At 41.9% G+C, this 12,745-nt stretch overlaps 3 protein-coding genes across 4 annotated transcripts; all 3 read left to right on the plus strand.

Annotated features, from left to right (window-relative positions):
• The first annotated feature begins 794 nt into the window (after nt 1-794).
• On the plus strand, nt 795-5,249 carry LOC128760682 (kinetochore protein Nuf2-like). Of its 2 annotated transcripts, none has more exons than XM_053868282.1 (13): nt 795-1,799; nt 1,920-1,994; nt 2,269-2,345; nt 2,437-2,498; nt 2,684-2,781; nt 2,887-2,960; nt 3,034-3,127; nt 3,205-3,267; nt 3,949-4,086; nt 4,155-4,295; nt 4,478-4,653; nt 4,741-4,876; nt 4,956-5,249. In XM_053868282.1, the coding sequence occupies exons 1-13, from the start codon at nt 1,668-1,670 to the stop codon at nt 5,061-5,063; spliced, it is 1,374 nt and encodes a 457-aa protein (XP_053724257.1). In that variant the 5' UTR covers nt 795-1,667; the 3' UTR covers nt 5,064-5,249. The 2 variants fall into 2 exon arrangements, with proteins under 2 accessions (XP_053724257.1, XP_053724258.1); XM_053868283.1 differs by having other exon boundaries at nt 1,730-1,843.
• A 539-nt stretch (nt 5,250-5,788) lies between these two features.
• rplp0 (ribosomal protein, large, P0) lies at nt 5,789-8,415 on the plus strand. Its single transcript, XM_053867980.1, has 8 exons — nt 5,789-5,826; nt 6,277-6,384; nt 6,453-6,628; nt 6,839-6,926; nt 7,452-7,598; nt 7,729-7,914; nt 7,989-8,129; nt 8,212-8,415. The coding sequence occupies exons 2-8, from the start codon at nt 6,331-6,333 to the stop codon at nt 8,362-8,364; spliced, it is 945 nt and encodes a 314-aa protein (XP_053723955.1). The 5' UTR covers nt 5,789-5,826; nt 6,277-6,330; the 3' UTR covers nt 8,365-8,415.
• A 1,160-nt stretch (nt 8,416-9,575) lies between these two features.
• LOC128760739 (golgin subfamily A member 7-like) lies at nt 9,576-12,162 on the plus strand. Its single transcript, XM_053868375.1, has 5 exons — nt 9,576-9,643; nt 9,854-9,976; nt 10,425-10,577; nt 10,642-10,743; nt 10,842-12,162. Exons 1-5 carry the CDS (start codon nt 9,635-9,637, stop codon nt 10,887-10,889), a joined length of 435 nt encoding a protein of 144 aa, XP_053724350.1. The 5' UTR covers nt 9,576-9,634; the 3' UTR covers nt 10,890-12,162.
• The last annotated feature ends 583 nt before the right edge of the window (nt 12,163-12,745 follow it).

The following is a 12,745-nucleotide window of genomic DNA, read 5'->3' on the forward strand; positions in this document are numbered from 1 at the left end:
CATCGGCCGCTGTGGCAGCTATTGTGAAACACTCCAAGCTTGTCTCTTGAAGCCCTTCTGGGAGACTACGGAGGTGTTTGCGCGTTGTGCTCATCAACATGCGCTCTGAGTCTGGCTGTTGCCTCCTCCCAATTTGTTGTGGGTGGTTAAGTGCTGCCATTAGTTGGTGATAAGTCATGTGTTTTCGCTCCACAACAGTGTACTTTGTGGAGGTTGTTTGAAAAACTATATTGTGGAATAAAGTTTCTTTAATTCTAAATATTCTTCATTCCTAGTCTTGTTTGCAGCAAGGAGCTTGACTGCTGGTTCAATTCCTTGGTCTGTTCTGATATTTGATCTGATCTTGTGGGCTCAACTTGTAAGTTAAACTTGGAATTGAGCTCCTTGGGTTGGGATATTCTCGTGCATCTTGTCCAATTGTCATTGATGTTGGATTGAGCTCTTCTAGTAGTAAAATCAAGAGGTGTGAGTATATCTCACGTGAGTTTTTAACTGCAGTAACATTCACTGAGTGGTTTGGAACTTCTTGATGGCTTCCACTCTTCCTCAGTGTTCTTTGTACTGACTTTTTCATGTACTTTCATTGTACATGAAAGAAGCATCCGATTTCAGATTCTTCATTTACAAAAGCTGTTATACTGGCAATTTGTATCTTATGTCTACTCATTGCTAGGCACAAATCCACATAAGTGGCTAAACAAAAGTTGATCTTCACACCCAAACATTCTGTAGTCAGTCCATACACACCAAAAGCCAGGTGCTTATACTGAGGCCTCTTGATTTAGATCTTCAAAAAGTAAACTGTCATTCAATGTTTTTACACTGGATCACAGCTCTGCCTCCAGTTGGGAGGGAGTCAGAGTAGACTGGCCCTTTACATGAGCGTCAACCATATAATGAGCCTCTTTATAGATGCAGAATGGCCAAAGAAATAGTCCAGGGCTGCATTCTTGCTTCTTTGAGATCACATCCAATCTCCAAATTGTTATGTGTCTCTATGTAGACAACAAAATAAGCAGACAGAATCATCACTCATTGAAAAAAATGTAGATTTGTATTACAATGTGCAATACATATACTCTTAAGCATAAAACGCCATTTATTCTGACAAATATATATCTTGTTTCTACGTCATTATGACATACTTCATCCGAATGTTATTACACGAGAAATCTAAAATGACCAAAACCATATGCAACATAAAATGTAACGTATAAACATTTTTGCTAGACTAAGAATCAGAATCAGAACTGTATTAATCCCAAGGGAAATTGTGTCTGTAACATGCTCTGTACACAACATATCACAATAAATTAAAAAGAAATATTAAAAAGTGCAAAAAAAATCTTAGAAAAACTCATTAACATTATGCTCGATTAACATTACACTCGAAAATATTGATCGTGAAACGACTTAAATTACAGATTTAACACAGGGCAACGAACTGTTAGACCTGTTGCATCACAACGATATAATAGAATATGATAGGGTAATATATTACGTATAGTGACGTCACAGATGGAAGCCCGACAATAGCAACGCTCCTTATTGAGGCGTCACCGCACTAATTGACCAATAATAGCGTTTGTTGGAAACCAACCTGAAATGCATTTGTTGGCGCCGCGTTCAAGCGTCCCTGTCCAGTTTCAGTAAGAAGTGCTGTGAAAATGGCGACAGCGGCTGCCAATACTTTTCCTGTTTGCAATGCGGACGACTTGATAAGCTTTTTTCGAACCGAGGTTCTGACTGAGCAGGAGGCGCAGTACTTGACCAAGGGTGACTTCGTTCCACGTCCGAAGGTGTGTTTGTGTTTGGTCGAATTCAGGGCGACATGAAGTGCTTTGTGAGTGAATGACGTCTCTTCTGTTGAAAGAGAGATGTTGCAGATTTTCCAAGCATTGCTTTGTTCTGTTTTACAGCCGGAGTCCGTTTTAACTGTTTACATCCGGGTTTTGCAGCTCCTGTGTCCCTTCAAACCGGAGTGTCATTCCATGGTATAGTATGTTGGACCTACTCCCTGAAATGAGACTGCAGTTTTTGTTATGTCTCCTTCCTTATCTTGGAATATATTTGTGCATCGTACTTTCACTGAACTTTCTCCTGTCATATCTCGAAAGAATCAAATCATTTTGTTTAATCAATCCACATTCTAGTTTTCAATTTAAACCTCACTTAAATAAGAACAGAGTTAATGTCCCATTATAGTACACAACATGGGACCTATTAAACACGAATTCATTTTCCTTCTTTATTGTTTGTTTGTCGCAGATTCCACTGGCGGAGAATTTTCAGAATCCTGAATTTCATGAGGGGTCAACACCCATATTAAATGTCCACATGCGCATGTAAATATTCATGTGTTCTCTTAAATCTAGCTTTACTGTCGATCAATTTGAATTGCTAGCTATTTATTCCATTTGTTTTTTGCTTGTTTAGGTGTCAGTTTCTGCCCATGTGTCTGATTTTTGACTTTTCATTGAATGATCTTCTAATGCCAAGTAAGATTTCTTTTTCTTTTGTCTTCAGTCGTTTAGCATTTTGCAAATAAAGGGTTGATGAAATATATTTGTAATCAAAGATGGGTGGCGTGTTAGCTCTTTCAACTGTTTTGTTTATTGTCTTTGGTGAGAACTGGCACAAAGAAACTGCTGCTCAATCGGTTTATTCAAATGTTTTCTTTCAGAAAAGCAGAGGACTCTCACCATCCTGAGTGCGATCATGAACTTTCTCCTCTTCAGAAAACGCAGGATGGGGGTGGTCTGGGAAAAGCAGAGCAAATTTGTACGTGCCGTTATGTCGTCCTTCTCTCAGAATAGAACCGGCACCGCGGTCTCTTTTAGGGCGGTGCTCTGTTGTGTATTCAGAACCAACTGTGTCTGTCTTCAGAGAGCGGACACCGAGCAGCTGCAGGCCTATATGAGAGACAACCAGGAAGCTGAGAGGAAAATCAACATCCTCAGGTAAGTTGGATCAAAGTGACGTGTGTGGGCAGTTGTAGTTGTTGACTCAGCTACTGTATTCTGGCAATGGCAGGACCATTCCTCCGGAGCAGCAGGCCGAGGCCAACGAGCTGGCTGCGGCGCTCGCCGAGCTTCAGACTGCCACCACGCATGAATACAAGGAAGTGGTGTGTGGTGATCCGCTCCCCACAGTTGGACCTCTTGATTGTGCTCTTTTTCAGTCTCGAGGAATCGACTCTTACAGGAGTCCAGAAAAGAAAGCATCGCAGAATGGAAGGCCAGGATCGCAGAAATGACTCAGAAGCTGGTAAAACTCATTTCTATTCCTGTAATGACTCACCTTTCATGAATGCGTGTGAACTACTGGCAGACATGTTGGCCGGTCCTGACATGTTTAGCACCCAATTTGAGGGTTAAAACTTCAAAATTACTGGGTCATTACAATTGGGTTTCAGTTTTGGTTCAGAGTCCTGGTTAAGGTTAGCTCTGTGTTTTGGATGGTCAGGTTTAAGGTGAGAGCTGGGGAAGCGTTATGTCAATGAGAATTTTCCAAAATACCAAAATGTTTTTCAAATACAGTATATATTTCTTTTTTCATTTCAAACATGGCCATACGACTTGTGTTTTTTGCACCAGTATAAATGACCTAATTTCTGAAGAACACTGGCTTTGCTTATTTACTGTTATTTTATGGATGGCTTAACATTCAGTCATCACTGACAGACTTAAGTTTTACTAAGTCTGAGTTCTGGGCTGGTGTGTTGGTACTGTTGGTCTGTTTTAAGATGACATAACAATATAATTGTAATGATATTAATAAAACACTCATATAAAGTGTGGTTCACATTTGATATTCAGTTATCATTTTAATAAATTATAATTATTTAATTAATTTGAATTAATAAAAAAAAAAAAACAACACAAGACACTCAAGCTTGGCATCGTCAGAAGAAGCCAGCAAAAGTGGGTGATGGAAATGTGTTTTTAGGCCCAGATAAAGGTGGATGTGAGCAACATGAAGGACGTCATCTCCAATCTCAAGTCCCAGATTGTGGAGTCTCCGGAGGAACTGAAGAGCCAAATGGAAAAAATGCGAGAAAGCGTCAAGACCATTAAGCTCTCTTTCGTGAGTGCTTGACTAAATGAATCAGATCAGTGATCACGAGGTGCCAGTTGGACTCCTATCTGTTTCAGGAGCAAACTGATGAGCGTGTGGTGGAGCTGCAGACCATGGCACAAAGCGTGACCCATGCTGAGTTGGAGGTCCAGCAGATCATGAGCTTCCTGCAGGACCTGGAGAGCAGCATGAACAAGTGCAAGCAGCGGCAGGAGGCGGTACGGCTGAGATCGTTGTCTGAGCATCACAAGGAATCCAGCAAAACAATGGTGGCACGAACCTACATGTTGATCTTAAAGAAAAAAAAAGGAAGATGCCATGTTTATACACTGAAATGTTGGCATGTGAAGTGTTGCTGCTTTAATGTGGGTCGCTGCAAGTGTGTGGTGTTTGTGTGCAGAACCAAGAGCAGATGACTGACATTGAAAACAAACAGAAAGAGCTGAAGAACCTGAGAGTGCAGGAGGGACAGCTGAAGAGGGCTCTCGGAATGAAGCTGGACAAAGAGTCCAAGCAGAACATTAGACGGCAGAAGAAGCGAGAGATGAAGGACCATCATGTTGAAGAAAGTTTGAGGTACTTTTCAAATGTCCATGTACCTTTCAGTCTTTGCTTGCTTTCCTATTTTTGCACACACTGAAACCCTGTTCAATCCACCGTCAGGCACTGTAACCAAATCCAGCAGAAGCGAGAGGAGATGGCCGACAAAATCCAGGAGATCTGCAGAGCCACACAGCAGCTGAAGGCGAAGATCAAGAGCCTTCAAGAGGTTTGCAGCGAGGAAACCCAGAAAGCTCAGGTGTGGTGTCAGATATTTTTGAGTATGAAGCCATTTTCACTTGAGATTAAAAGCATAATCATGAATACTTTCTCCTCAGATTCTCTACGACACAGTCAAAGCTTCCATGAAAGATTTACATCTGAGGATTCAGTCTAATGTCCTTGATGTGAAGCAGATGATGAGCAAGAAGGCACCCAGCTGTTGATCCTTTAGATCTGTTTGGGTTGTTCTGATTTTCCTTCTGGAAAAGCATGTATTGCACAGATATCATGCAATTGTTCTTTTATGTTCTGCTGTTGGTCCAGGCTGTCTAACCCTCTACTGCTTATTGTTGCCCGAAAACTTGTTTAAATATGTATATTAATGCTATATCTTTGTTCAATAAAATGTTGACCCGTTGAAGGTGTGACTTCCATTTGAGCATGTGAGGTCGGAGATCAACCTTTCTATCCCTTAAAAGCTGGCCAGTGTTATCCGATAAACCCTGGGATGTCCTGACCCGGATGCATACAACAGAGATAGAGTAAAGCCCAGAACATACAGAGACAAGTCTGGGACAGTGACCAAAGTGATTACAGAGCAGTCTCCCTTCAAAAGCAAAATTATACATGATGCAATTTTTTTTTTGTTCAATGCCAGCACAAAATATATATAAAGACTTTTTCTGACCCATGAGTGCAAAAGTCTACCTTCTCTCTTCACAGTGTTATTTCACACGCTTTACTATTTTTCATGCAGTGGTTGACATGCTCGTTTGTTATTTAATCTCACTCCACTTGACTTTATTGTGTTATGCTCTGCTGCTCCACTTTTTTTGTTGATCTCATATGCGTTAGGTGGCAGTAGTGAGATGATCTTCATTTTACAAGCGAAGAAGAAAATTACGCCACATGATTGGTCAATATCGCCATATATATAACGCTCGGCTGCGAGCACTTCCTCTTTCTTTCACGCGACCCTATCGCGCGGTAAGAGCATTGTACTCTCTTGCTTGTCGATAAAAAACGAGCGTACTGGGTGCTCATTTCACTATGATTAAGTTTATAAAATACGTTGCCTCTATTGTTTCCATGTTTGATGATATTGTTTTGCTAATGTGGGCTTTACCAATATCAAGGCCTGTCATTTTATGAGCTACTGACGGCATGGCTAGCCTAATGCTAGCTAGCTTCAACTCCCCGTAGCATGCCATGCGTGGTCATCCTACAGCCTGTTGTGCTTGCTTTCAGTTGTTTTTCAGTAGAGCTAATGCGTTTTGTCATCATCGTACACGGTACAGGCCATGAACAAATTGTCTTTTAAAAGAGAATGTAACTTGTGCTATAGTGAGACCGCGAGACGTGGACAGTCCGGTTAAATGCTGTTTACTCAAGTAAGACCATCCAATAACAAAACATTCCATCCTACTGTCTTTGTAGATATCACCTTGTCTTTAAACCAGCTGTTGAGCGATCCTTGGAAGCACTGCAAAGATGCCCAGGGAAGACAGGGCCACGTGGAAGTCCAACTATTTTATGAAAATCATCGTAAGTTGCTTGTTAATATTAATCTGGCAGTGTTCTTGTTCATCTAAACAATATTGTCCCTTTGACAGCAACTTTTGGATGACTACCCAAAATGTTTCATCGTGGGTGCAGACAATGTGGGCTCCAAGCAGATGCAGACCATCCGTCTCTCTCTCCGTGGCAAGGCTGTGGTGCTGATGGGTAAAAACACCATGATGCGCAAAGCCATCCGAGGACACTTGGAGAACAATCCTGCTCTGGAGAAGTAAGCTACCATGGCTTAGTAGTGCTGACAGTTATAGCAGGCTTGTTACAGTGCAGCTTGTTCAGTGCTGTGTTGTCGTTCCCCCTGCAAACATCAACCTGTTTCCAGCTATCCCTGTCTGTCTACGTCCCCAGACCGACAGGGACGCAAGGTTTCAGACACACTGCTGCAAAAACAATGTAATAAACGTTGCTTTATGTGAATTTATAGGCTGTTGCCTCACATTAAAGGGAATGTGGGGTTTGTCTTCACCAAGGAGGATTTGGCTGAGGTTCGGGACCTGCTGCTGTCTAACAAGGTGAAAAAGTTTTGTCATAATTGCTACTTTCCGTAGCTGTTGTGGTCAAGTCTGCAGCCTGGAGACATCATCCACGTCAAACAAACTGCTTTACTTTTGGCCTTTATTTATACTTCTATTTCACTGATAGGAATGTAGGAAATCTATCTGCTGACACCTTTATATTAGGGTATTCACATGTGACAAGCAGTTTAGTAGATCCATTGCATTTTGTACCAATGTATTACTGATCTAACTCCAAGGCATTAGTTTTATGCGATGAAACAAAGTTTGAGACAAGTGTGTTGCATGGTTTATTGCAGTTTTAGAACTTCAGTATTTCTATTGCAGCTAGGTTACAGTGCAGCTTGTTCAGTGCTGCATTGTGGATCAACCTGCAAACAGGAACTGATTCCTTACTGATACAACCTGAATCTATTTTGTGGTTGTTGGTCGTACAGGGTGTCAGACATGCATTTCTGCGTTACGGCACCAAGCAGTCATTGTGGTTTGTTTGGTGTTGCTAAAATTGTTCTCGTACTGTAGGTACCAGCTGCTGCCCGTGCTGGAGCCATTGCCCCCTGTGATGTGATGGTGCCAGCGCAGAACACTGGGTTGGGTCCTGAGAAGACCTCTTTCTTCCAGGCTCTGGGTATCACCACCAAGATCTCCAGGGGTACCATTGAAATCTTGGTGAGTTTATTTATTTGTTCCTCATTACATGATTTACCAAAGCATTTCTGTACTTGAGAGGATCCTCACTGACATTGGAAAGAGAGGAAAATGCAAAATAAAAATACAAAAATACTCCCTTTCTCCTCAGAGCGATGTTCATCTCATCAAGATTGGTGAGAAGGTCGGTGCCAGCGAGGCCACCCTCCTCAACATGCTGAACATCTCGCCGTTCTCCTATGGGCTGATCATTCAGCAGGTGTATGACAATGGCAGTGTTTACATGCCTGAGGTCCTCGACATCACTGAGGAGTCCCTCCATACCAGATTCTTGGAGGTGAGACTAATTGCCACGCTGAAGATGATGGCATTCCAACATGCATGTCACAAATGCTTTCTTCACTTCACCAGGGTGTTAGGAACATTGCCAGTGTGTGTCTTGAGATTGGGTACCCGACTCTGGCCTCAATCCCTCATTCCATCATCAATGGTTACAAGAGAGTCCTGGCTGTCGCTGTGGAGACAGACTACTCTTTCCCTCTTGCTGACGAGGTTTGTTTCCTCATTACAGTTCTCGGGTTTAGCCTTTGTATTTGAGTAAATGGACTTACTGATTTACAATCTCTCCGCACAGGTGAAGGCTTTCCTGGCTAATCCGACTGCCTACGCTGTAGCAGCACCTGTTGCAGCTGCTCAGTCTGCTGCTCCCGCTGCAGCTGCCCAGGAGGAGGCAAAGGAGGAGTCTGATGAATCTGAGGACGACATGGGTTTCAGTCTGTTTGACTAAGCGACTGCTCCCCTATAAGATGAAATCCAATAAAAAAACATCTTAACCTTGTCTTGCCCTTTGTTTTCATGGTTTCGATTAACGTAAAATGTACAAGGTACGTGTGGGGATTTTTTTTTTCAGACAATGGTGGCTATAAAATCAACTTGTATTTATTTAAAGTCAAATGTTTTTAGTTGGACCAGGGGTTTGTAGCCCGCTGCTCTGCGGCTCTGTCATCCTTATGTTGTGGCTCTGTATGACTTAAGGGGAAAATAAGGGGCTTTCCGCACTGCGCACTCTGTCTCAAGACAAGCGCATTCGGCTCTAAAGTCAGGCATGTAAACACTGACTCCACTTGAACGTAAAGGCTGGGCAGCAAAGGGTCAGATTGCTGTCTGGCAGACATCGTTCAAAAACACTCCCTGAACACTGAGGTGAGCAGCCGCAGGAGATGGGTGTTGGGAAGGAGCTCGCACAGCACAGCAGTCCATGACTCGCTGTGAGCGGATTTTGACAGATTTACTTAACGTTGGGACTGTTCGCTCACGCCGCACAGACGGCACCAAACATTCATGTGTAAAGATGAAAGATGATAATGTGAAATTTGAAAGAGACTGTCAACTCTGCGATTTTTATTTTTTTTATAAGAGTTCAAAATGTGTTCATTTAATAAGTAAAATTTAATTTTCTGATACATGGAGGGACTGCATGGATTTCATATGCAACACACAAATTTTATTTCAGTTTGGGATATTTTTAAGTGTAAAGATGTTCACGGCTTCCAATGTTGCCTTTTCCGTGGAAACTGGGTCGAAGTGGTTCTTTCAGTGTTACAGGTTGCCGACCCGTCTGTTAGACGGAGCAGAAGTTGAATATGGACCCTCGGTCCTTGTCGAATCCTAGGTTGCTTCATCTGCCGGTGGTTTGAATACATTTGTTGGGCTTTACATTTGACGCTTTGTAATGGCTTCATTTTCTTGTGGTATATTAGTCTTAAATGTGGAATATTTAGGGGGCAGAAATCTGTTCATTTATTTGGATTTTTGATCATTAAATAATTTGTCTGTCTGTTGAAACATTGACAACAAACATGGCCAGTGGCATTAAATTGGGTGTTTTTATATCAGACTTCGGCATGTTCCCGGTCAACTACTTCCTGTCATTCCTAAAACCTGTGCCATGTTAGTGGAAACGCTTTATTGTGCGGATGTTGTCCTGCTATAGTTGCCGTCGTGTCGTCATCAGTCATCGTCGGCAGCTGTTGGCTATAGCGACAGTATAAAACGCTATGGCCGAGGTAAGGTCTTCGGTGCTCCCCACAGAGCATGTTATGTTTGTGTAGATAGTCTTGTCTTCTGGTTAATCCAGAGTTGGTTAAAATGCGCAAACACAAGAGTGAATGCTAATCTAAAACTGTGACGTCCACTTATCCCCTTGGTTTAATGCCTACATTCTACTAAATAAATGGAGTTTGGCTTTTGAGGTCACTTGTCTTTTCTTCTTGCAGACGCACAACTTACGTGACCTACCACAACCGTCTGCCACAGCAAAAGTATTCATCCAGAGAGACTACAGCTCAGGAACTATCTGCAAGTTCCACACCAGATTCCCTTCTGAATTGGAGTCCAGGGTGAGTCCTTTACTATTATTATTTTAAATACGCTCATGCTGGCAAAAAAGGCTTAAAGGGTCTTAATTGAGTGGACTGTTGTGAGTCCAGTTTTATCAAAATCTGTTGTGCATGATTTTATTCTACTTTGGGAAAATTCCAGACAAATCCAGCTAACAACAAGGATTCTTTATCTCTTTTAATTTTGGAGCGCATTCGTTCTGCATTAAGTTTTAGCCATCTTCTAAACCATCTTCTGGCACAAACTCAACAAAGTTTTGAGGTGAACTGTCATGTTAGCTCTGTCAAGCTCTGCAGTGCACACAGTCTTTGGCGTCTCGGGAACTACTGTGGTCAAGGTGTGTGGTCAAGTTAGTGGCGCATCAGGTTTAAAAACAACTTGAAGTTGCACATTTGACCGGCCCCTCAGCTGCGAGAGTGAGTGAATTTCTCTGGTTTATGTCAACAGTTGGACAAGCAGCAGTTTGAGGAGACTATCCAGGCTCTGAACAATCTGTATGCCGAGGCAGAGAAACTGGGATGGAGGTCTTACATGGAAGGCTGCCTGTCCTGCCTAACTGGGTATACTGTTTTCCTCTGCATGGAAACCCATTTTGAAAAGGTAAGGTGGCATTTCTCCATTTGGTTTCCATAATGCTGATGCTTTCATGTGTTCTGGGTTACAGGTGTTAAAGAAGATTGATAAATACATCAAGGTCCAAAATGAGAAGGTCTATGCTCCCAGAGGTTTGCTGCTGACTGACCCCATTGAGCGAGGTCTCAGGGTTGTATCCTTTACCTGATAATTCGCTTTTTTTAAAAAAAAATTCTGAATGAAAATGACTCATCAATGTCACGTTGTTTTCCTTTACATGTCGCTATTTAGGTGGAAATCACACTCTTCGAAGACAGAAGTGTGAGCTCTGAAAGATGAAGAATGTATCTATGATGTATGAGTGAATCAATGTAATGTATATTTCAACTCATTTCATTATTTATTTCCACCCTTTATTTCCACATTTGCAACATATGGATTATTGTATGTAACTTCATTCAAATATGAATGGTATATTTATGTTTTGTATGTTTACACCCAAGTGACATCTTTGCTAGTTCTGCTTTTGAGCTGGATTGTGACTTTAGTCAATGAGGGACAAACGCATAATACCAAGTACAGTGGTACCTCGGTTTTCGAACGTCCCAGAATTCGAACAAATTGGAGTTCGAACAAAAATTTCGAGATTTCTTTGCTTCGGATTTCAAACAAAATTCCAGAACTGGAACGCCCCCGAAATAAGCCGGAAAAAACATAACGTTGCGCGGACCGATCAGCTGACCCACGACGCGCTTTGTTATTGTGTATAACGCAGCCTCTGTATGCAGACGTGTCCCGTTGGCTCCATTTACTGACTGTTTCTTCTTCATATTGAGGTGTGAAACCTTTCCTGTCTCCACACTGGACCGTGGTAGAGTGTCACAGGGGAGGTGCTCGCTCTCCACACCTCTGGAGCGCTCACTCCAGGGTTTGATGTCCTGTTGTGGTCTGGAGCTGGGACAGGGATGAGGCGAGTCTGGGACAGAGCGTTACTTGGTTTATGACTTTGTCACTGCCAAACGGCCATCTGGAACGGATTGTGGTTGAGAACCAAGGTACCACTGTATAATCTAGCCTAATAACTGTTAATAATACAGAAAAGCTTGGGGCACCTATTTACTGGAGCATAAATTGAATCTGTGCTTCATGATGTTAGCATGCTGGTCCTTAAATTGGCATGAATATGACTCTTCTTTTTCAGTGTTTTGCCTCCCAGTTACAGAATGTGTGAAACGCTGTGATCCCACGTGTCTGTCACAGACCTGTATATCATGTGCCATTATTCTGAATGTTCTTTTGGATGACATTTAAAACCACACACAGACCTTAAACATCGTCATGGACAGAATAGTGACACTACAGCACTGGTTTTTGATGCGTTACTCATATCGTCGCAAATAGGGAACCATTTTCCTTGGCAAGTCAGTATTTCAAGTGACAGGTGGTCACACTGTGTTTGGATGTTTTGACTGTTTTTTTCTGTTTGGAATGTCATCTGCCCAAACCTGTGGGTTTCACAAACACTGCACTTCAGGAACAGCTGCAAAAGTTTGTATTTTATACAGCTTGTATACTTTTCTTATTAATATTATGCATATTAAATAAATTATCTCTCTTGGAATGGTAGTTGCTCATGCCTAAAATGTTATTTAGCTATGACTTGAACAATATGCAAGGATTTTCTTTTGTTGCCTTTTAATAGTGCTTGTAAAATAAATAGACAAAGATGGCAGTGACGTTTTTAGGACATATAGAATGTTCCCATAAAGGAAGTAACTGAGGAGTGATGGTAAGAGGAAAAGAATAGGAGAGGAACTGGATTTTGAAACATTCTTTTATGTCTAACTTGGTATAGAAAGACTGGGAACTAACAGAAGAATGCGGGTCACCGGAAGAGACTGATGCATTTGTGAACAGCCCCATGTTGATTGTGGTTTATTTATTACCGGTAGTTACTTCTGTTATTATTCTTTGTTTTCATTTTTATTTTATTTTTGTTCATTTTTGCAGGTTATTCCAAAGCACTTTTAGTTGGTGGGATCTTCCCTGACCATGGTAATCAACCTGGTTGTGATTCTGTCATATATGTTGAAAATGTAGAGGAATTCGACCACGACGCACCGCACCGCGCAAAAGGATCTAAAGTCCACTAGGGGGCAGTAGTACAATGTGTAGCTGCAAGCTGCTGTTAAAAA

The sequence above is a fragment of the Synchiropus splendidus genome, chromosome 6 (assembly GCF_027744825.2).
Source record: "Synchiropus splendidus isolate RoL2022-P1 chromosome 6, RoL_Sspl_1.0, whole genome shotgun sequence".
Taxonomy (NCBI): domain Eukaryota; kingdom Metazoa; phylum Chordata; class Actinopteri; order Syngnathiformes; family Callionymidae; genus Synchiropus; species Synchiropus splendidus.